At 43.5% G+C, this 24787-nt stretch overlaps 1 protein-coding gene across 6 annotated transcripts in view; it reads right to left on the reverse strand.

The window, feature by feature from the left end:
• Nucleotides 1–23912, reverse strand: part of LOC123376999 (glypican-5-like) — a 654555-nt gene extending 630643 nt beyond the window's left edge. For 2 of the 6 annotated variants that reach the window (XM_045029334.1, XM_045029336.1), the window contains exon 1: nt 23228–23910. In XM_045029334.1, coding sequence (XP_044885269.1) covers nt 23228–23420 — 193 coding nt within the window. In that variant the 5' untranslated portion in view covers nt 23421–23910. Of the gene's footprint in view, nt 1–23227 lie in introns of all 6 variants that reach the window. The other 4 variants (XM_045029332.1, XM_045029331.1, XM_045029333.1 and 1 more) reach the window with 3 other exon arrangements.
• Between the last annotated feature and the right edge of the window lie 875 nt (nt 23913–24787).

Raw genomic sequence — 24787 nt, forward strand, 5'->3', positions numbered from 1 at the left:
ACTCATTGACTTTGATATTCATTAGTCATTATATCAGACCCATAATTCTACTTCTAGCTATATATAATTCTGAGATTTATAACCATAAGGAAGAGGTAACTTCAGGTTACTATGGCCCTGAATTCAGTGGGTCTGGATCAGGCTGTTAATAAGGATTAGATCACCAGGGCCCTGAAAACCCATGGGACAGACCCTAGGCATGCAGAATCCAAGTTACTGTTAAAAAAAATCTGCTAAGAATTATGATTCAGTATCTCTTTAGTCACTTAGAAGATACAATACATGACATCCACCCATATACTTTCACAGAGTTAATTGGGATTTTAGCTGCATGGAACTCATTAAAGTCACTGGATGGTCACATAAGACATTGGACTGACAGAGACCTTGTGGGTCAATTCCGATCCCCTGCTATCACAGGGAACCCTGTGATACAATCCTGTTCATAAACTTATTAAGCTTTGTCTTAAAACTAGCTAGGCTATTTGCCTCCTCCCCTCCTCCAGATCCTCTGTTCCAGATCCTCTGATCCTTAGAAACCTTCTTCTAATTTCCAGCCTAAGTTTATTCATGGCCAGTTTATACCCATATGTTCTTGCACCAACATCTTCCTTTAGTTTACATAGCTATTCTCCCTCCCTGGCATTTATCCCCCAGATGTATTCACAGAGAGCAATCACATCCCCTCTCACCTGTCACTTTGTTAGGCTGAACAAGCCAAGCTCCTCATGGAAGATAGGCTAAGGCCTCATGCGAATTTGTAGCCTTTGGGGCTAATAGTGTTGATGGGCAAAGGAGACTTTTCATTTAACCTAATTTCAAGCTGTCCAGGAAACAGCATGGTCCCATTAGAAGACTGTATTACATGAGACAAAGACTAAGTGAGAGCACTTCCACTTTCTTTGGCAGTGCTCTTTGAATGTGTGATGGAGGAGGTCTTTGCACGTCCCCTTCCCCACTTCTTTCTTTTTCTTTTCTTTCTTCTATACACTTTGACCATGGATAATTGTCTGGTTGTTCTGGATACAAACTGGCATTTTCTTCACGACAGTTGCAATGAGAACATAGTTATTATGCACTGGGTAAGAGAAAGTCCACAGTGAAATCACATCAGAAGAGGCCTCTTGCACACTTCCAAAAGTCAGGGCTAGGAGTAGCCAGCTTGGGGCCAGCACAGTTCATGTAGATTCCTGCCCCTACTAGGTGAGTTTAGCAGTAGGGTCTATTTCTGAAGAGAGGGAGTCTGCTGAGATGACTTGAATTAACAGATGTTCTCATCCTAAGAATAGGAGAAATGAAGGGTTCTTCAGACAATTCCAAAAACCTTCACACCCTGACTACAGATCAGGAAAATGTGGAGTCCAGCATGGAAATCTGTGAAACACTTTCAGGTGTGCTGATGGAAGACTCCATTACCCTCAGGCAAGTCATGTCGTCTCTGGGCCTCGGTTCCTCATCTGTAAAATGAGGATAATATTTCCTCTCTCTGATACTTTATCTGTTTTCATTATGTAGATTGCCAGCAATTCAGAGCTGGTGCTGTCCATTATTGTGTGTATCTCTTTACAGTGCCTAACACAATGGGGCCGTGAGCCATGCTTCTCCCACCTGAGACACCAAAACAAAACACCACTCACAATACATTGTGCTGATCTTCGGATCATCATGTCTCCTTTCTTGCCTGCTTTGTTTATCTGTCAACTAACCAACAACATTGACGTTTAGATTATTGTTGTTATGCTTCAGAGTTAACACACCATGGAGGTGGATGGGACAGTTCAAACCTCTCAGTGCTGTTGTTTTAAGCCATCTGTAGACTCAGGCAGAGGACAATGTATTGGTTACACTCTATTCCCATTTGGGCGGTGTCTTCACAGCCATAAAAGCTAGCGACTTGTACTCAGCTTCCATTTCAAACACAATATTGCAGCCTCCAGAGAAGCATACCAATGTGCCAAATTGACATAAGTTGACGTAATTCCACCTCCACTATTGATCTAAAATATCAGCATCTTTGATAGTATCCCAAGAATGAACTTTTGGATTCTTGTCTACAATCAACAGCCCTTTAAGAGGAAAGGACATTAGCATTTTAACTAATTCCTCCCAAGAGGGGTTATTTCTGTGAAGGAGGGATACAGGGAATGGTAGATTAGTGTTCAGTGACAGAAAAATATACCAGAAGCTTTAAATTCACAACTAGGTACAGTCAAGTCACAGTTACTTTTTTAGGAAGGCATATTTTTATGTTTCCTGACTTATCTAGGGCAACCCAGATTAGGAAGGGAAAAATTGATTTATTGAAGCTTGAATCCATAAAGCTTGAAACGAAGGAGGTGATATTTTAGCCCACTAAACTCTGAACAACTCTGAACGGCAATAAATACATTTCCTTAGATTTCAATAAAACAAAGAACTTTTAGACTCCAAAGTCTAACACTCCTGAGAACACTAATTTGAAGACACTCCTTTGATTGGTTCATTTGAAGGCAATGGTCTTTAACAGTTCTTAGCTTCCAAAGTTCTGTTCCATTTCTTCATTTGGCTCTCTCACCTTCAGACTTGTTATAGAGTTATTCTAGATTGCCCATGTCAATATAATGGGTAATGGAGCAAGTAATTAAGGAAATAATCTGCAAACACTTGGAAGGTGGTACGGTGATAGGGAATAGCCAGCATGGATTTGTAAAGAACAAATCATGTCAAACCAATCTGATAGCTTTCTTTGATAGGATAACGAGTCTTGTGGATAAGGGAGAAGCGGTGGATGTGGTATACCTAGACTTTAGTAAGCCATTTGATATGGTCTCGCATGATATTCTTATCGATAAACTAGGCAAATACAATTTAGATGGGGCTACTATAAGGTGGGTGCATAACTGGCTGGATAACCGTACTCAGAGATAATGGTTCCCAATCCTGCTGGAAAGGTATAACAAGTGGGGTTCCGCAGGGGTCTGTTTTGGGACCAGCTCTGTTCAATATCTTCATCAACGACTTAGATGTTGGCATAGAAAGTACGCTTATTAAGTTTGCAGATGATACCAAAGTGGGAGGGATTGCAACTGCTTTGGAGGACAGGGTCATAATTCAAAGTGATCTGGACAAATTGGAGAAATGGTCTGAGGTAAACAGATGAAGTTTAAAAATGACAAATGCAAAGTGCTCCACTTAGGAAGGAACAATCAGTTTCACACATAGAGAATGGGAAAAGACTGTCTAGGAATGAGTACAGCAGAAAGGGATCTAGGGGTTATAGTGGACCACAAGCTAAATATGAGTCAACAGTGTGATGCTGTTGCAAAAAAAGCAAACGTGATTCTGGGATACATTAACAGGTGTGTTGTGAGCAAGACAGGAGAAGTCATTCTTCCGCTCTACTCTGCGCTGGTTAGGCCTCAACTGGAGTATTGTGTCCAGTTCTGGGCACTGCATTTCAAGAAATATGTGGAGAAATTGGAGAGGGTCCAGAGAAGAGCAACAAGAATGATTAAAGGTCTTCTTAGAACATGACCTACGGGGAAGGCTGAAAGAATTGGGTTTGTTTAGTTTGGAAAAGAGAAGACTGAGAGGGGACATGATAGCAGTTTTCAAGTATCTAAAAGAGTGTTATAAGGAGGAGGGAGAAAACTTGTTCATCTTAGCCTCTAATGATAGAACAAGAAGCAATGGGCTTAAACTGCAGCAAGGGAGATTTAGGTTGGACATTAGGAAAAAGTTCCTAACTGTCAGGGTAGTTAAACACTGGAATAAATTGCCTAGTGAGGTTGTGGAATCTCCATCTCTGGAGATATTTAAGAGTAGGTTAGATAAATGTTTATCAGGAATGGTGTAGACAGTATTTGGTCCTGCCATGAGGAAAGGGGACTGGACTCGATGACTTCTCGAGGTCCCTTCCAGTCCTAGAATCTATGAATCTATGTCATGTATCTCTAGGACCATATGTCACTCTGGATGGGGGCAGCCTTAATGTGAAGTTGCTCCATTTGGAATAGATATATTGTGGCTCATCCTGCAGCGGTATACTGTGTGAGGGGATACCTCTACTACTAACCCTTAGCTCAGCCACACAAAACACCAGTTATCATTTGCTGAGCACTGGGGGGTGGGGAGAGTCAGCTGCCAGAATACCACATACCTGAGGCACTATGGCCTCCCTGGCTATAGAACACCCATCTTTCATTTTTCCTAGAGTGAAGAGAAAGGCTGCTCTACTGGTAGGGGCATTAGCCTAGGAGCTAGGCCTAGGACTAGCCTTGGGCCAGTCACTTAAGCCCAGAACCTCACTAGGGGTTAGGCACCTAAATAGCTTTGAGGATCTGGGCATTAGGGAACTGAGGCACAGATAGACTATCTGTGAAATGGGGATACATATTGTGATGTTATAACAATATTTCTATGAAGAATATGGGGTGTGATATGAATGTGGCATGACTAAGATGTGTTATGCCAGAGGGGTCATGTGTGGTATCATTGAAAAGGTTATGATCTACTGAATGTGTTTATCCAATTTGTACGCATGTATCTTTTTTGTATCTGAAGCTAGCAATATTGACCATGTATCTGTATTTCAAACGTGCTACTTTGGGTGATACCCACAACTATCCCTTTAGGTACAACAATGAAAATGTCAGACAGGGCTGATGGCCCATTTAGAAGAAGCAATAAGACTGTGAAGATACTAATAACTCTTCTGCCTGAGAGGTGTCCTGGGACATAGCTCTGACACTACCAGGTCAGGTGGTCCTGTAACCTGATACAAAATACCACCTCAGACACTGCTGGTACTTTTCCACTGTAGGGTGATGGGGCTCAAGCAAAGGATTCCTGCCTTAGGAAACCCCTTTTTAAGGGCTGGGGAGGGGGTTGATCTGGGGAGGGGATTCTCCACTGCCTACCCAAGGAGGAGGACTGCTGAAAGAACCTGAAGGGACAAAGGAATTAACCTGAGGGGAAAGGAAGGAGTGAGTCCAGACTGAGACAGGGGTCCAGTCTGTAAGAAAAATAACTGGAACTCTGAGCTAGAGAAACTCTGCATCCTGTTTAAATTCAACATTTAGGGTGAGAAATTACATTTTGTAACCTGTTTCTTTAGTGAATCAAGTTTAGTTTGCACGTTTTGTTTTATTTGCTTAGTAATCTGCTTTCTTCTGTTGGCTATCCCTTATAATCACTTAAAATCTGCCTTTTGTAGTTAATAAATGTATTTCTTGTTTATAACATAACTCAGTTTGTGCAATTCATATCAGCGGGGACAAGAAGCTGTGCATCTCTGTCTCCACATTGAGGGAAAGGGCGAATTTTTAGGAAATTGCGCTGTATAGAAAGATCTGCATAGCGCAAGACAGTATTATTTTGGGTTTATTCCCCAAAAGGGGCATGCATCTGAGTGCTGGGTGAATCTTCTCACAGAGAGCTGACTTCAGTCTGTGTTTCCAGTTGGGTGTGGCCCTACCTGTGTGTGTGCGCGTGTGCACGCGCTGCAAGAGGCTGGAGAGCCTAATTCAGCAAAACAGGGAGACACAATCCAGGCTGGGCATCCCAGATTGGGGGTGGGAGGGTGTCGTCTAACCCATCACACATATTTCCATGCTTCACAGGGATGCTGTGCGGATAAAGTGGTGTTCAGATATTACAGTGAGGGGGGCCATAAGAACCTGAGATGAAACAGGATAACATCAGGTGGCCAAAATACAAGAGGGAGCATATCCAGCATCTTTCAAGCCAGCAGTAAATAGTGTTGCTGTTAAGGTTGCTTTACTGCTGTGCAAACAATGTCTCAAGCCACCTCCATGCACCTATAGCACTCATGCTCCAGGTTATTGCTCTGCACGTCTCACTAGCATCACTGCAAATGGGACATGACTGAATTTGGCCCTTTGTGAGTAGTTTTTTTAGTGGATCCTTCCTCTTCTCTTTCATTGTACCACAAACAGTGGATTAAAGTTGTTTGGAAGGGTTTGATTTTACTTTAATAAATCTGGTATTTCATATACCATTTTTGTATATGGTTCTATACTCTATCTACAATGTTAAAAGGTATGAAGAAGAGAAAAATTTAGTCTAATATTAATCATCAAAAAAAGCCTTCGGGCCAGATCCTCAGCTAGTGTAAATTAACAAAGCTGCATTGATTTCCAATGGCCTTAAAGTTGTAAGTTTCTACTCACACTTCCTTTTTGCCAGATTACCCTTCTTTTCCAGGCATCTACCAGCATGAATGTATATGGCAAAACAGCCCTGGAGATATACCTCAGTGTAGCTCCAGTGAAATCTATCTACTGAGGACCTGGCCCTTACACTTTCTCGAGTGTAGCATTTTCATTTCACAGCCCTCATTTAGCTCCTTATTTATAGAGAACAAAGGCAAGACTGTGCCAATGTCCTACTACTTAGACTTGAACTAAGTGGAAGTGAACATGTAGCTGTAGAAGCAGCCCTTTTCAAAAGCAAAATTACTTTGTCAGGGTCCCTACATGCTATGTGCATGGATGGTTTGCAACAAACACCACCAACAAAAAAAACTGTCTTTGCACATCACCCAGGTCAGAGTTAGAGCACTTGAAACCCCTTAGGAATTCAAGCACTTTGGGGGACCTGAAAGGCTCTCTCAAGCAACATGTAGCTTCTGTATGCTGTTTTGATGTGCCCCTAAGAATGAGGAATCTTAATATGTAGGTATGTGTGAGGTTTTTAATATGGAAATATCCCTAATATATATAAACTGGAAAATCTTGCTAGATTTTACCTTTATTAATATTATCTAAGATTTTTCAAACCTGGGTGCCTAAATTTAGGCGCTTGGGTCCTTATTTTGGTATTTGGAAATACAGGCCACTTATTTAAAGTGCTGGACACCCAACAACTCCTACATGGGTTTCCTATTAACAGCATCATAGCAACATTTATATTTATTGACTCTCCGGATACCCTCTCGAATACTGTATCTTTCAAAGTTTTCCATGATAAGCCAATACTTAGTTAAATAAAAAAAGGATTGTAGAAGTTAGGGATCAAATTCTCACAAATTCCCTTTCTTGTGCATAGTACACAAAACATCTTTTCTAATTGCAGACATGGATGTGTAAACATAAGCTTTATTCTCCTCCTCACTATGCACACTTAACCCCCAGTAGCATTAATAGGAATTATGCATGCATAATGAGTGGAAAATAGACCCTCCATGAATAGAGCCCTTGTTGATATAATGAATACATTTAACCATTAACGTTTAGGGATGTGCTGGAACTATCCTGCATAGCTACCATGACCTATCTGATACTGTGAGATTGTGAATGTGGATTTCTGAAATTTGTCTTTTGTTTGTTTTTAAAAGGACTCAACACAGGTACACCAAAATGAGGGCCTTGCGCTACACTCCTCTTCCCTGAAAAGAATGACTCTCCAGAATGCTTTGTCATATGTATTTTGTGCTGAAATAAACCCTAGAAAAGCAGTGGTCAGGGAATAATTGGAGAAATACAACATCAAGAAGGGCCCAATTCAGTCTTCAAAAGCATATATACAGTCTCCACTGATTTCAATGGAAGCCCCATGGAAATATAAAAAGACCAAATAGAAGTCATACTATACACTCAGAAGAACAGTAGTTCAAGCAGCAAAGTGTGAATGCTAGTTAATGAAGACTTTTACTGGAACAACTTGCTCTCTGCTGCAGCTGTGGAGTCACAACGGAATTGCCTGACTACATGTGTCAGCTAAATCAGAGATGAAACATTACAAATATTACAGACACTTCCTGAAGGGTTCAGAGTCCATAAAATCATGAATATATTTACTAGCATCATCTATGAGAAATCTAGAATTCTTCCAATATTTTGAGTGCTTTGTGTAGTCTTCAAACAAGTACTCTAAAATTTGAAATGAGAAGCTTCTCTATACATGAATTACACATGCATGAATAAACTGAAAATATAATTAATTTGGCACCCTCTTTTAAAACTGATCTTTCCAAATGAGCAAATTAGATGCAGTCTTATTTTAATTAACACACCCGGTAGACAGTGCTTACCCAAAATGTGAAATGGGGTTGCAGCATTATGTACTACTACTTTGTCAAACACCGACAATGAGCTTGGTGCTGTACAATACAAGAAATAAAGGCACTTCCTGCCCCAAAGTAGCTTCAATTTAGCATGCCATACCATGTGTAAGATCACTGGGTCAGGGACCATGTCATCTTGTGTGTTTGTATAGCACCTAACATGATGGAGTCTCCAACTGATTGGGCCTTTGGGTGATATTACAACGTTGAATAATAAAGTAATAGTGCCGTGGAACACCCCATCTGACTTTCCATGGCCAAAAACCATAAGAATGATAAGCTTCTCATTTTAATGATACATTTGCCACAAAAAGCTGAAACCTCTATTACTGCAATGCAATGGAGTCTTGTATATTGTACCTCTGAGCTTTACAATTTATAGCCCTGTGACGTAATGGTTAGGCAAATGGACTGTGTGACTCACTGTGTAGCCTTGAACAAATACAGTAACTCCCCACTTCACGTCCTCTCGCTTAATGTTGTTTCGATGTTACGTCCTTGTTCCATTACAGAACATGCTCGTTTAAAGTGTGCAATGCTCCGCTATAACGTCATTTGGCTGCCTGCTTTGATCCACGGCTGGCAGCCCCCCATTAGCTCCCCTACACTGCCCCCCACCAGTGCCTCCCACCTGCCAGCAGACCTCATGGATCAGCGCCTTCCTCCTGCTCCCCCTGCCTCCTGCCCGTGGTAATCAGCTGTCTTGAGGCATTCAGGAGGCTGGGGGGAGGGAGAGGGGAGGCTGCGCGCCGTGTCCTCACTCCTCCCCCCCCAGCCCTCTGAATGCCACAAGCAGGGGCGGCTCCAGGCCCCAGCATGCCAAGCACGTGCTTGGGGCGGCAAGCCACAGGGGGCGCTCTGCTGGGCGCCGGGAGGGCGGCAGGCAAGCTGTCTTCGGCAGCATGCCTGCGGAGGCAGGGGCGGCTCTACGAATTCCGCCGCCCCAAGCAGGGCGGCGCGCCATGCCGCTCGCGCTGCCGGGCGCCAGTCCCGGGCCTCCACGGGACCTCCCGCAGACGTGCTGCTGGTCCCGCGCCTACGGTGGAGCTTCCGCAGGCATGCCTGGGGGAGGTCCACACGAGCCGCGGGACCAGCGCACCCGCCGCAGTCATGCCTGCGGGAGGTCCGGTCGTCCCACGGCTCCGTTGGACCTCCCGCAGGCATGACTGCGGAAGGTCCGCCGGACCCGCCTGCCGCCTTCCAGTTAAAATGCCGCCCCACGCGCACACTTGGCGCGCTGGGGTCTGGAGCCGGCCCTGTGCGGAGGGTCCGCTGGTCCTGTGGCTTTGGTGGAGCCGCGGGACCGGCATGCCTGCGGGAGGTCCACCGGAGCCGCGGGACCAGCGACCGGCAGAGCGCCCCCCGCGGCATGCCGCCATGCTTGGGGCGGCGAAATGTCTAGAACCACCCCTGGCCACAAGACAGCTGATTGCTACAGGCGGGAGGAGCAGGGGCTCATCCGCGGGGTCTGCTGGCAGGCGGGAGGCGCTGGTGGGGGGCATATGGGAGCTGATAGGGGGGCTGCCAGCCTGTTTAATACCTGTATTAAATTGCTTGTTTAAAATGTATATAACGCCTTTTGTCTGGCAAAAAAAGATTTCCCTGGAACCTAACCCCACCTATTTACATTAATTTGTATGGGGAAATTGGATTCGCTTGACATCATTTCGCTTAAAGTTGCATTTTTCAGGAACATAACTACAACGTTAAGTGAGGAGTTACTGTATTAACCTCTCTGGCTCTACTTACTTCTCTGTAAAATGGGAACAACAATACTTTCCTTACCTGCCTCACACAGTTTTAAAGATTAATGGTTGCTAAATACTGAGGACATGTAAAGTGCTAATCTGGGTATCATTATTACAAAAATGTTTAAATCTAGCACAGGGTGAACCTAACTATTGGATGAAAAATGACCATGTTTTCCTAAATGATTTACAAACTACCATATACCCCTTTCATTACTGGAGCTGCAGTGGGAGACCAATGTTCATAAATGGCTCATGAACAGAGAAGTTTCATCACACTTATGCCTCAATTAGCTAACCTTCTGGACTGAGCTCTTGGTCTGGTGCTATAGCTGCTTTAAAAAAAATCAAAATATAAAATATTATGCAGAAACATTTTGCAATTTTAATTTAAGCATTTCCCCCACTCCCAAAATAGCAAGTGGCCACAACTGCTTAGCAGGAAGTGGTGCCAATCTGTTGCTTCCAGTCGTCTTTATATACAGAAAAGATAACTTGTTATATATTAGGTGAGGCATGCATATAATTTCATCTAGTGGTGCTTCCTACAGAAGTACACCATATAATATGAATGAAACGTATTACATCTTAAGAGGTATTTAGAGAACATATAATATGTAAACCAGGATGATTCAATCACATTAAATGAGGATAGCTAATCAAACTGACAAGAGTGAAAGACTGGGCATAAATTCTCAGTGTGTCACAGACTTGGCTGCTGTTAGGAAATTAATTCTGATCCATCAAAACACATTTTCCCATAGAAGCAGATGCTGTGCTATATACTGATAAATGATGAGTAGCTAATGAAGTATTATTAAGCATATTCCTTTTTTCATGTCATTTTATGCTTTCATGGAAGGGGGATCTAATTACAAAGTCTTTGCAATACACTGAATGTTGTCTATGGGTTTTATACACATTTGTACAGATAAGAGAAAAATCTGCTCTATTGTATAGGGTACATTTTACATATAGCTTTGCATTTCTATGATCCTCAGCTTCATGCCAGCTTACATGATTAATTCTTATAAAAGCTCTTACTAATTTTGCTTTTATTGATTTACATACCGCCTATTACCATGGGAGCTTTGTTTCCATTTATCATGTTAATGCCTTTTTATTAGCTCTGCCCTTTTGTAGAGAACCTATTACTATAAATAGAAAGAGGGCTAACGTCTTACTGTACTGTCTGTAGATAAAAAAACAACAACAACAACAACAAAAACCCTGACATTTCCTACCATTGTTACCACAGGTTCAACTTCGGCCATGGGAACGCTAGAGTAGAAAGAACTCTAGATAGTTACCAGCATTTTAAAGGACCATGCTGTGCAACCCTGGCTTTTAGTAACCCTGTTTTGAGTCTGCGATACAGTACACTATTGGAACCACTAGATCTTAGGAGAATCAAAATAAATAATCTCCACCAAATCTTCCCAGCTGAGATAGTGGCTCTGGGGCTTCTATCTCCTGTATGTGGTAGATAGATTTCTTCATAGGTTGAGCTGATCCTATCAAGTTGTTATTAAAGACACTGTGGGAATTCTTCCCACATCTGGACAATATCCAGTACCTACCGGTTTTAAGTAGTTGCTAAGCATCTAGAGCAAAGGACTGGAGTCCAGTGCCTATGGACATGTCATTCTTGGACAGGATGGACTTGAAGTTATCTGCTGTAACTGTTCCTGGAGAAGAAGCTGGATCTGACAGAGAAGTTCCATCTAATCAAAGACATGAAGCCTATATATGTCCAATCTTCATCTGAAGAAGCAGAGAAATTTGGCTCAAGAAATTTGCAAACCTAAAAGGTCTACCTGCCCCCACAGAACTTTCTACATTCCCTTTGTGACTTTTTGGAGGTAAGCAGGGAATCTGTTCTTTTCCCACCATTTCAACAATTGCCTTAACCAGAGGCTTTCTTCCACAGTAGATAGGTGAAGCCGTTAACTGCTTGGCTTGAGAGTCAGCCTTCCATGACTTGAGCCGAAGCAGAAAATCTAGCTGCAAACTGGAAAAGACAGAGGCTTCAGAAACAAAGGGCACGACGAGTGATATTTTCTGCAAAATGGATGTGGACCTTCTGTGCAAGTTTATCTATACATGAGAAATTGGCTCTTCTGAGGCATATTGCTGGTGTGAAAGCAGTAAGTTACAGTGCTTTCATACATTTTGACATTAAGAAATGCATTCTTCCATCCCTTAGGTTTTTGGCTAGAAATGTCCCACAGAAGGGACTATCACATCTTTCAGTAGAAAGGTAAGAACAGCACCTCTCAACCCCAACCCCTGGTTAATAAGAGAGAGAGAGAGAGAGAGAGAGAGAGAGAGAGAGACCTCTTGATTAGCTTTCAAGCACTGACTAGAACCTCTGGGGGTTTCCCTACTAACTGAGCAATCCCACACAGAATCTAGGTCTGCTTCAAGTGTTGAATATAAAGGGATACAAAGTCCCTTTTCTGAACATGAAGAGAAATACTATCTAGCCATTCAGCTGCTATCCTTGGTTTTCTTACCCCTTTTCCTTTCAGTTGCTCTTGCTCAGGTTGAATGTCCAAGCTGCTGATCTATTTTTAAATCACGAACTCCAAATATTAATGAGGATATGGATGGATGCTATGGATATCATCCCCTGAACAGTCATGCTTAAATTCAGAAAGTGCTCCTTTCTTAAAATCCAAAGTATACCTGCTGGAGAATGAGGAACTTGCTTTCTTATTGGTTTTGAGAGGAAATTTCAAAGGAATCTAAGGAAGTTTATAGATTCCAAGGCTAGAACAGATCATTGTGATCATCTAGCCTCCTGTATAAAACGCCATAGAACTTACCCAGAATAATTCCTAGGAGCTGATCTTATAGAAAAACATCCAATCTTAATTTAAAAATTGTCAGTGATGGAGAATCCACCATAACCATTGGTAACATGTCCCAGTGGTTAATTATACTCTCTGTTAAAAATGTACACTCCATTTCTAGACTACATTTGTCTAGCTTCAACTTACAGACATTGAATCATGTTAAATGTTTCTCTGCTAGTATGAGTGAAGAGCCCATTTTAAAATATCTGTTCGCCATGTAGGTACTTATAGACTGTAGTGAACTCACCCCTTAACCTTCTATTTGTTAAACTAAATAGATTGAGCCTCTCAGGCATGTTTTCTAACCTTTTGATAATTTTCATGGCTCTGCTCTGAACCCTCTCCAATTGATCAACATCCTTGATAGGACCCCAACTCCATCGAAAGGCAATAAATAAATAAAGCCAAATTACTTAATTTTATAGAATTTGAGGAATTTTCATAACTCTTGGATTATGGACTTGAACAAGATGACCATTTGCTCTTTCCTTTCTGTAACACTGGGAACTTGTCAAATTCCTCAGCTTCTGCTGAAGTTGAGGAAGATGAACCTGAGTATAAAAGACGATTGATGCCGTCCCTCTCTTCTTATATTGGATTTATTTCCTTTATTATGTTTAGAGGAGAATCTGATCTGAATCACTAAAACAGAGTCACTTTTTGTTAACCTGAACCAAATGTTCATACAAATCACTGAGGATATTGCTGTTTTTCTGAGGCTCAGGGATAGGAGGCTGGAGATGTCCATCTGTCTGTGGCACAACAATTCCATCCTGATGAGGAACTAAGCAAATACAAACAGATTCTCTGCTTATGGACTGTACATGGGTTGCTGGGGGGGAGGCATTACAGAGTGGGCAGTTGGTCCCATGTCAGCTAGGAGATTTATTAAGGGGTTGGGGAAGCAGAGGGAGAGAAAGGAAAATATTGCCACTGGCAGGAGTCCTGCCTGTTTCTACAACAAACCTGGTGAGGTTCGCAATTCTAGTGGAAGATTGGAATGCTAGCTGAGAAGAGTAATGGAGGGAGCATCATGGATCCTAGGAGCTGCAGGCAGATATACGCAGATATTAGGAATGGCAACATACAAAAACCTGTAGGAGAACACTTCAACCTCCCTCGCCACACAATAGCAGATCTTAAGGTGGCCATCCTGCAGCAAAAAAACTTCAGGACCAGACTTCAAAGAGAAACTGCTGAGCTTCAGTTCATACGCAAATTTGACACCATCAGCTCAGGATTAAACAAAGACTGTGAATGGCTTGCCAACTACAAAACCAGTTTCTCCTCCCTTGGTTTTCACACCTCAGCTGCTAGAAGAGGGCCTCATCCTCCCTGATTGAACTAACCTTGTTATCTCTAGCCTGATTCTTGCTTGCATATATATACCTGCCCCTGGAAATTTCCACTACATGCATCCGACGAAGTGGGTATTCACCCACAAAAGCTCATGCTCCAAAACGTCTGTTAGGCTGCTGAAGGGCAGTCATTCTGAAGCATCAGGGAAGCAGGTGCAGTAGCAGCAATCTGAAGCAGACTGCTGAGGCCTCTGGAATAATTGCTGCCTTACCTGAGCTGTTTTCCCACCTAAGTGGGAAAGTTGGGGGATGGGAGGACCTCAGATTCATTCTCCCATTGATCAGGGATCTAGTCTAATCTCTGGCTGCTATGGAGATGGGGCACAAAGAAGGAATTTGCTGGAGGAATGAAGAGACCTCAGGAGACACCCTGCCTGCCAGCTAGCTCTATCTTGATCTTTTATAGCTGCTTTCCTCTGCAGAGCTCAGAGCACTTCACCAAAGAAGTAGCATTATCCTCATTTTACAGTGGGGAAAACTGAAGCACAGAGCAACTTGCTCACAGTCACCCAGGAGGACAGCAGCAGAGCTGAGAATAGAAACCAGATCTGGTGAGACACAGTTCAGAGCTTTATCAACTATGGCACGAGTCTGGGCCAGAATCCGTGCCTTAAACCACTAGGAAGAAGCCAAGTGTGTATCTAGTGTACACATTAATTTTACATACTTTAGGAAAAGGTGACATACTGTACAACAAAGCACCAGCTGGGAGCATTGGCTAGCCAACTGCAATTGCAGAGATTTTCTGCAGAAAACTATGAGATCATGTAAGTAAACAGAAAGGAAAGGTTTATAAAATTCACCTAAAACGTCTGCATCATTTCTAAGCATTAATGAAATCAGGCTTCAGCACCAGCCACAACTCCTCATATATATCCCTGGTACAAAGCTATTGATTTCAGTGGCACTACATCATTGATGAATTTGGACACACAGGATCATAGAAGTTTTGGGTTGGAAGAGACCTCAGGAGGTCATCTAGTCCAACCCCCTGCTCAAAGCAGGACCAACCCCAACTAGGATCAAATATCAGAGTTAAGAGTAAACTTGAATATAAATTATGATCCAGAATTGATAATTTCAGTCACTCATTCTGATGTGGCAAAACTTTCCAGGGACAATGAAATGAGTACATTTTGCATCTGGCATACGCCAGAGTTATAAGTGACTGGCAGAATGCTGCTGCGAGCAAACTGTGTTTCAGTACCGCACCTTTAGCAGTGGGAATTACACAGTTCTCATTAAGATGAGAGAAATAAAGAGCTGAGCAGTAATAAAAGGAGCAAACAGGAAAATAAAGCAGTGCATGACCCATTTTATAATTTAAAAAAAGGTACACTTAACGGATATTCTCAGACAGCTCCTGCTCCCCCTTAACTGAATGGAAGCTTTGTCACAGATTTCACTTGAAGCTGTTCCAGCCAAATGTGTATACTGTAGCAGCAAGCAGTTATTGATAGGAATCTATGTATTTCTTATAGCTATTCAGAAAGAGAATCAATTTTCATGTGAATGCATAAAGTAAATTGTTAACTCATGCCTGATCCTGCTATTGGCTACTCAGTGTGTATCCATGGTAATAGACTAATTTACCAATTTAAAGGTGCAAGATCAGGCTCAGAAGGATAAAGAAGTTGTAATTAGGACAAATACCAGTCCATGAGCATGGGCTGTTCAACCTGTGTGTGTTACAAGTAATAGAGAAATAAGAGTGAGCATGACAAGGAAGATATTTAGATATTCCTTCACAACGTGCAGCAAGACAGCCATTTGGGAGGTAACAAATTACCAGAGTAACTATCCCTCCAAAGGTACTTTTCATAAATAGTATATAGATTTAGATCCCATTTCTTCCATCATTACTCACACTATGCGGTACTTTTTTCTGGGAATCACCCCAGTGAAATCAATGGGACTATTTCCATAATAACATGCTAGTCAACAGGATTAAAGGAGACAAAAGGGAGCCTTTGGAGAGGAAGGATGTTCTTGTGGCTAAGGGACTGAACTGGAAATCAGGAGATCTGGCTTCTGTTTCTGACTGTGCCACCACCTCATGATGTGAAAGTAGGCATGTTGCTTACCTTTTGCCTCAGTTTCCCCACCTGTAAAACTGGAAGGATATCACCTCGTGTTCAGGTGACATTCAGATACTATGATTCTTAGCTCCACAGAAAAGCTTATAAAATATGGGAATGTAAAAAACAGCATGCATGCAAATGGAATTTAAAAATAAATTCCTAGTCTCACAATACATCACTTACTAGCAGCCCCAGATGTGGAAGGTATGGGTACCTTGTGGGGTCTAAGTATCAGATTTGAAATATCTTGATGCCCTGGAATCATAGGCTCTTCATTCAAATTTTAGGAGCACAAAATGAGTGGATTCCACTGGTAGCAGGGAAAACATCCCAACCTTCCCTCAGGGTATGTCTACACTACCAGATTAGTTCGATTTAATTTAATTCGAATTTGTGGAATCGACCTTACAAAGTCGAATTTGTGTGTTCACACTAAGGACACTAATTCGACTTTGTGAGTCCACACTAACGGGGCAAGCGTCGACATTGGAAGCGGTGCACTGTGGGAAGCTATCCCACAGTTCCCGCAGTCCCCGCTGCCCATTTGAATTCTGGGATTTCCCCACAATGCATGCTGGGGGGAAAAATGTGTCGAGGGTGGTCTTGGGAACTGTCATCATTCAATGTGCTTTCGGACATCTCAAGGGGAGATGGAGGAGCTTACTGACTCGCTCGGATCTCAGCGAAACCAATATCCCCATTGTTATTGCAGCTTGCGATGTGCTCCACAATCTCTGTGAGAGCAAGGGGGAGACCTTTATGGCGGGATGGGAGGTTGAGGCAAATCGCCTGGCTGCTGATTATGCTCAGCCAAACAGCCGTGCAATTAGAAGAGCCCAGCAGGAAGCGCTGTGCATCCGGGAGGCTTTGAAAGCTAGGTTCCTCAGGGAGCAGGGTAACCTGTGACTGTTCAGTTTCTTTACAGAGAAGCTGAACCTGCCCCTGCTTCAGTTACTGTTGACTTTCTTCTGCGGTTACATACCCCGTTCACCACACGTTTAAAAATAAAGTTAATGGAACATTGTTAATTAACAACGTTTTCTTTATTAATGAATTTGCGTTAAAGGGTTGAAACAGGGACGCACACTGTGGTGGGTAGGGTGTGCTGTGATGTTAACACCGCTTCTACACTCGAGGAATGATAGGCTCCTGCTCCTAGAGCGGTCTGCAGTGCCGGACTGGTTGTTTCAACGGAGCCTGCCATCCCTCCTTTTCGGGACTCTGTGTGCGGGGGCTATGTGACTTTGTGGTGGGGGAGGACGGTTACAGATTCCCCTGCTGCGTGGCTCTGTGGTCCGGGACAAGGACCGCTGCATAAGTTCTGTAACCGCCCTCCCATGCCACAAAGTCACGTACCCCGCACCCACACAGAACATGGAAAACACCTCCCAGACCGACCCGGGTGCCTACTGACTGCACTGTGTGTGTGACCTGCTGTTGATCCTGCCCCCGTGTCTGTACCCTGGTAAAGGTGACTGTCCTATGCAATTAACAACCCCCTTCCCCCCACCACTTCACAAACAGTCTTCTGTAGAAAAACTTGACGGAAATAGTAATTAACAGCAAACTACTTTTAATAATCAACTACACAGTTAGGGGATGAAACTGGGATTGGGGCTTCGGTGAGCCAGGAAGGGAAGGACTTCTCAACATTTAGGGAATGAGAGCCTTCTTGTATTTGTGCACTCTGCAGGGGTGCAGTGACAGTTTTCATGGCCCCTGTCGCCCCTCCTTCTTGTTACTTTGGGTGAGGGGGGTTTGGGACTTTGTGGCGGGAGACGGCGGTTGCAGATACAGTGCAGAGGAGCTCTGTCCTCCTGCCTGCGGTCCTGCAGAACATCCACAAGGCGCCGGAGCATGTCAAATTTTCCCTGGGCATTTCCTGTGTGGCTGGTCAGAACATCCAAACTCGGACTGCTGTCCAGAGCGTCAACAGAGTGGTGCACTGTGGAATAGCTCCCGGAGCTACTAAGGTCAATTTCCGTCCACACATAGCCTAATTCGACATAGCCATGTCAAATTTAGCGCTACTCCCCTCGTCGGGGAGGAGTACAGAATTCGAACTAAAGAGCCCTCTAGGTCGAACTAATTAGCTTCCTGGTGTGGACGGGTGCACGGTTAAGTCAAATTAACGCTGCTAAATTCGACATAAAGTCCTAGTGTAGACCAGGCCTCAGTTTGGAGTAATTTGAATAAGAAGCTCCTGAAAATCCCCAACAGCTCCCTTTAGAATATGACTAGTATAGATCATTGCAAGTGAGTCTTTCAGATGACAACTTAAAAACAGAAGCCCTCTCTGCAGTGAATGGCCCTTAACGAGTTCAAGACATTTTTTCGTAAGGTAGTGGTTTGCTCAGATGTCCTTGGCCAAAAATTTCCCTTCTCCACACTATTGTGCAGCATGCAGTCTCCCTTCCTCTAATCTACACGTAACTGAATTTCAGTCAGGAAACGACTCATGTGTGTACTACATATACTGTATAAGGCCAGATCCTCAGCTGGTGTAAGTCTGCAGAGTTCCACTGAAGTCATTAACAGGGACTACAATTAGTGACTTCAGTGGAGCTACACCCATTTATACTACATGAGGATATGACCCATAGTCTGGAAAGTGCTTTAAGATATAAAAAATTAGTTTTATTATTAGTTTAACAGGCACCACCTGTAGAAGGAAAATAGCTCCCCTTAGGCATCCCACACCCTCCCTTAGCCTGATATGCAAAGGTGCATCTCAGATTTTTAAGTGCTTTCTAGTCTGTTCAGGTTCTTGCACTGCCCTCAGCACTGTAGTATCTGAGCACCTTCCCATAGTAGGTTAAGCAATGTGACTAACATCTGTCACATGGGTCTTATTCCTTCTCTTATCCTCCCCACAGGGAGTAAATTGTGTGTACAGTGAAACGTTTTGTTTTGGTGGTGGGATCTGGGGGTAAAAAGGAGGAGTGTTGACATCACACTTCTATGGGCAGGTAGGGTTCTCCCTTCTACTGATAGGGAATGTTTGACAACCCGAATATGGCAGGACTGGGCCCATATTTTACATCTCTTTACAAGCTTCATAAAAATATGTACCAGTAAAAATGACATGGTTGTCTCTTACTAAGAGGAGATATTTGAGATGAACCTTCCCCGAACTGAACTGTAAAGTCCATCACATCATATCTCTTTTGTGATGCCTACAAGAAATCAGCCAACTACAGCTGGCCAGGTCAAAGGGAGACAATATTTATTTTAAAAAGCAAAACCAAACAAAAACCCATTCAGATGATTCAGAACTATCCAGCTGTGCACACAGGGCATGATCCAAAGCCACTGAAGTCAGAGGGGACTCTTTCCATTGGTTTCAATACATGTTGGATCGGGCCCTCTATGACTGCATGACCTGCTTACTGTTCCTCTCACCTCACCCCTTTCCCTCCTAGTGTGCGTTATCCTCTGCTGTGTACAGTCTAATTAGATTGTAAACTCTTTGCAAAAGGGACTATCATCCTGTGTGTTCATACGGCGCTAATACAATGAGGCCCGCAATTCTGACTGAGGCCTAAAAGTGCTACCACAATATGAATGTCAAATGATAGAAGAAAGAGGTGGTCACTGTAAAAATAATTTGTGGTTTCCTGCTAGGGGGAAGAAAACCCTACAACCATAAAGGTAACCAAATGAAGAACTGATGTACTGAAAAATAGTTTAATACTTAATTAAGAGGACACAAGATAGAAGGCATTATAGCCTGACAACAGGTATTGCTAAGCGGTTCAGAGTTAGACTTCTGGGGGAGTTGGGAACACTTAATGCACAGAGAATATCAATATTGCCCTTTGTGCACTTCTTCCCTCCCCCTACTTAATTAAAGAGAAACCTCCATGTCAGCCAAAGTTTAAAAGCACATTAACTTTTAAACATCTGTAGCTCTTCTCTTCTGTATGTCACTTATTTTTGAGACAGTTTGCTAGTCAATAGCAACATTCTATGTGAAACTAGCATACTATGGAGACTACCTCTCCTCTGAAAAATCACAACAGATTGCTACTTGACATTACACTGAGAAATCTAACTTCACCATGCACAGGCACAGCAACAGGCCATCTCTTCCTTCTGAACATATGCCCTTTCTCCCATTTTGCCTACGATAGTAGGAGTTTCATGGGGGAATGGAAAATTCACAGGCAAGCTTTCCATTAAGTTTGGAGAGTTTCTTTCAGAAACAGCTTTTTGATTTCTACCCACAGAGACAGTCATCCACCAACTCGTAAACTTTCTGAAATACTTAGGGATTAGATAGTCCCATGCATGGCTGAGATGTAAGACATCCCACCCCTTACCATTCTGGCCCCTCCCAGGTTGTAAGATGTCTGGCAACAGCATGAAGAACAGGTGCTACTTGGCTCATACTTCCCATTGCAGACAATTAGGTTGGGAGCCCTGACACTGTGCCCACCAGCCAAAGAGTAGCTTCCTATCACACAGGGGGAAGAAGCTGCTCCACAGAATGGGGTGAAGCAACGTATTCTCCTCCCTAGAGCATGCAGGGAGTAAGGGAAGAATTAGAGTGTTTCGGATCACAATTCATTCATTGGTCTGCTACTGGGGTGGAGCAGATGTGAGCCACCCTTTATATGGGGCAGACTGGAAAGTCACAATCTAGCACTAGGGAAACAGAGGTATAAGAAATGCTTCTTTTGCAAAGCTAACCTGGCATATTTTAGGAAGCAAGAAAACAGGTCGTGTCCAAACAAGTCTCATCACACATTTTATCAGCTTTTATATGTATCCCTCAGACTTTTGTAACACCTTCCTGTGCCTGGTATCTACTATTTTATAGCACAAGAGACTACTAAAATAGCTCAGGTTTTCAAAACACTGCTCCTATGAATCTCTTTGTGTCACAAGAACTTTTATCCACAGATCTCAAAGTGCTTTACAAAGGAGAAGGAAATGATTGTCTGCACTGATTCCACAGTGGGATACAACACAGAAATTGCAATAAGAGAACAGTCCATTTAGTCTAGCATTCTCGCTAGGAGAGTGGCCACCCCCAAAGGCCTGATCCAAACCCTAGTTAAGATTATGGGAGTCTTTCCACTTCAATGGGCTTTGGATCAGCCCCCAAATGATTTAGAGAAAGGGATTTAAAAAAAACCAACCAACCAACCTAAATGGACATTTACACAATTGCATGTCTATAGCCTTAGTCACTTAGTCACATAGGCAGTTAATAGTTGACCTATGACCTGAAATATAACGGTTGATAGTCCTTATGCCTTTTGATCCTACCTCTTTGTATTATATTCTTAAGACACAGGCATACTATAGACATGGATATGATAAGTGTCTAGTTAGATAGATGATAATTCATCTAAGTGTTTAATCATTGAACACTACAAAACTATTTGCCTCTGCAATATCCGGTGATGAGTTCCACAGGTTAATTATGGACTGTGTAAAAAAAAGTATCTTTTAATAGGTTTGTTCTTGACTTGTGTGAAAAGCTGAATAGAAACACCTGACCAATATTTTCCATACCATTCATTAATTTACATGTGATAAATATTAGATACAATATTAGCTATGTAAAAGCTAGGTTCAGTTTATTATTCTATATCTCCATGTTGCCTCTTATTCACCTCTCTAAACAGAACAGTCCTAACCTTTTCCCTAATTCATCTTTCCTCTGAATTAGAAAATTACAGTACATCTGCTTAGAGAAAGCAAAGAAAAAAAACCAAACTATAATTTATCCTTAAAAGAGCTCCCTATTGACTCAATTATTAATCCATTTTCTAGGTAATGGATTATGGAAAATGTTGCAGTCTTAAGTCTTTCCCAGACATCACAACATTTTTTTTAAGTTAAAAAACATGGTAACGAATAGTAAATTCTCAGATCTTGTTTTCACACATTTCAGTGAAATCAGATGTATGGAGACAATCAATGAACTATATAAGCACAACTTTTTTTAAAAAAAAAAAGGACTACCAAAAGCACAGTTGCTACTTCTAATTATATAAAAAAGTTTTCTTTGATTTTAATATGTGCCAAATGTATCCAATTTTGTCCTACCTGTGATCTAGTTAAAAACTGGTGCTATAAAATGTTCCACTTTGCATTAGTGTAGCCACAAAACTCTATGGGTCAAATTTTCCAATGAAGTTAAGTCAGGAAATAAATGAGCCCTATAAACCTAAACTGCTCCTAGCCATACAGCATAGAGCAATGTATGTCCTCTTCTGTGGCAGGGACCCAAGAGACTTTGGAAGTCTTTTCAGATCCAGAGAGCCACAGCGATTTACTGAGTTCTGAGATTTGTTGCAATAACAACTTATTGGAAGTAAACACAGGAGTGTAAAATGGAACTGGAAAGATCAGCACACTAAGACTTGTCAAGGATAAAGAGTATCTAGTATTGTTAGCTATGAGGGAATTTTGAAAACATTTCTGTTTTGTTCCCGGTCTTCAATCTTTCTCAGACATCCAAAAAAGTTGATGATGTTGTTTTTTTTATTTAAAAGCCACATGGACCACAACAGTCAGACACTCAGATGCTTTTCTGAAGGGAACTTTCTAAAGGATCTGGGTAAAGAACTCTTCACAGTGAAAATGACTCATGAACTTTCAGGAAACTTTGTAGCAAAAATGTATGTATATTTAAGTTTTAGTTGGCATTGTCTCCCCTATTTGGCCTGTGATCTCTGCCCTTTCCTCCACTGAGAAAAATGCATGGAACTGGCATCATCTGCCCAACTTTGCCCCTAACCTGTGCAAGGGTGACTAAGAGGAAAGTTCAACCAGTTCTTAAAGGGGACACTATCCCCGAATGCGTTCATGTCTCTAAACTATTTGTAGGAAAGTTCATCTGCTGTTGTCCGCATCTATTTAAACTCCATTGCATCCTCCCACCCTCCTTCTCTCTGGCTTGGGGTCTTTACGTCTCCCCCTTGTCTTGATGTTGGTCTGGGTCTGGGTGCTGGTTAGCCTCTGTCCAGATTTCCAAAGAAGTTTCCTTTAGGTTTTAAAGTGTGTCCAGGCGGGAAAACTTCAGAGTCCCTGCCCCCAAAGGAGCCTGGTGCAAACGCGGGGTGGCTGGGGAGGGGGAAAGGGTTAAGGGGACAGTACTGACCGGCAGTGGGCACATCGGGAACCAGCTTGAGGGGGCCGATCTGCCGGATCTGAAACGCCGTCCTCACTTCGTGGCAGCTGGGAGACTTGACTGCAGAGACCCCGCCGCACAGCCCAGTAGCCGCCGCCGCAGCTAGCAGCAAAAACCCGAAACGCTGCCGGCTCAAGACCCTAGGGCTCCTGTCACCGGCCATTTCCACATTCCCCCCGGGGGCAGAGCCAAGCCAGGAACCGCAGCACGCCCCCGCTAATCAGTGCCCAGGAGCGGGAGCGGGACCGGCCCCTGGGCGAAGTTGCGAGCTGCAGGAGACTGGGGGGGGTCTTAGTCCGCTCGGGCACCGAGCGCTGCTGCCTCCGAACGCCGGCACCAGCTGAGCTCGCGGAAGCGTCCGAACGCCGGCACCAGCTGAGCAGCCTCGCACGTCCGATCCCCCCCGGCCAGCTGAGCTCGGTTCCTGCCGGGCTGCCTTCAGGGAGGGCGCCGGGCGCTCTTGCTGTTGCCGCCTAGCCCCGCTCGCTAGGCAGGGTCTGGGAGGGGAGCAGCAGCCGATCTGCTCATTGGCTTGTGCTATAATTAGACTAAAAAAAAATCTGGAGGGAGTCTCCTTTAAAGCCGCACTGTCTGCAGCTAGTGGGCAAGCTCGCCGCCAGCGCAGCCCAGCCCGCTCGCTGTGTTAGCCACCGCGGGGAGCCCCCACTGAGCTTGCACAATGGGCCGCTGGGCGACTCGAGGCTGAGCGACACGCCCTGCCCTGCCCTGCCGTTGGCTCAGGTCTATCCGAAAGCTAGGGTACCTAAACGCGGGCCATGGGGAGAGGAAGCACTAGAGAGGAACTCCTGCCCCACTAAAATCCAAGGGAGATCTGCTGGGCTTCAGTGCGGCTAGGATCCCACTCTCGGGGCTTTCCTGCCTCGGGCCTGGGTAGAATCTGTGCGAAAGGGACGGCACCAAACCCAACAGTAGGAGAAAGGAAACGCACTCAGGCCAGGCTTGTAAAGCCCTCTGTACACTGGGTAGAGTTTCAGATACCACAGGATTAAGGAGCGCTTTGGCAAGGCAGCCTGATCCTGTGTAAGCCATGGGACTTTGAGTAAAGAGAGGGAACCCACGTGTCCTGGCGCTGCCACTGACTTCCTGGGTAGCCCTCAGTCTGCCACTTCAGCGCTTTCTGCCTCAGCTTCCAGAATTACCATAATCGACTTAAAATCTGTGACAAGCACTCTGAGAGCCTCAGCTGGAAGGAACTCTGAAAAAAAACCCAAAATATTTAGTATTGTTTATGTATGAGTTTTGCTGGACCCCATGCAAAATGAATGGCACTCACATACAAGGACAGGGCCGTATAACCATCTAGATAGCTCCACTTAAAACCAGGCAGAGTCTGACTCCTACTGAGTTCCACTTTAATTTAACCTCAGAGTTCAGGGGGGCACAAATCTCTACCTGAACAGACAAAAAAAAGGGGGGGGGAAAGGAAGGCTTTCTGGTCTTCAGAGTCACTGGAACTTTTAAAAAAAATTGCAAAGTGATACATGGAATAACATCTGACAGTCCCTGTGG

Source organism: Mauremys mutica, chromosome 9, assembly GCF_020497125.1.
Source record: "Mauremys mutica isolate MM-2020 ecotype Southern chromosome 9, ASM2049712v1, whole genome shotgun sequence".
NCBI classification, from domain to species: domain Eukaryota; kingdom Metazoa; phylum Chordata; order Testudines; family Geoemydidae; genus Mauremys; species Mauremys mutica.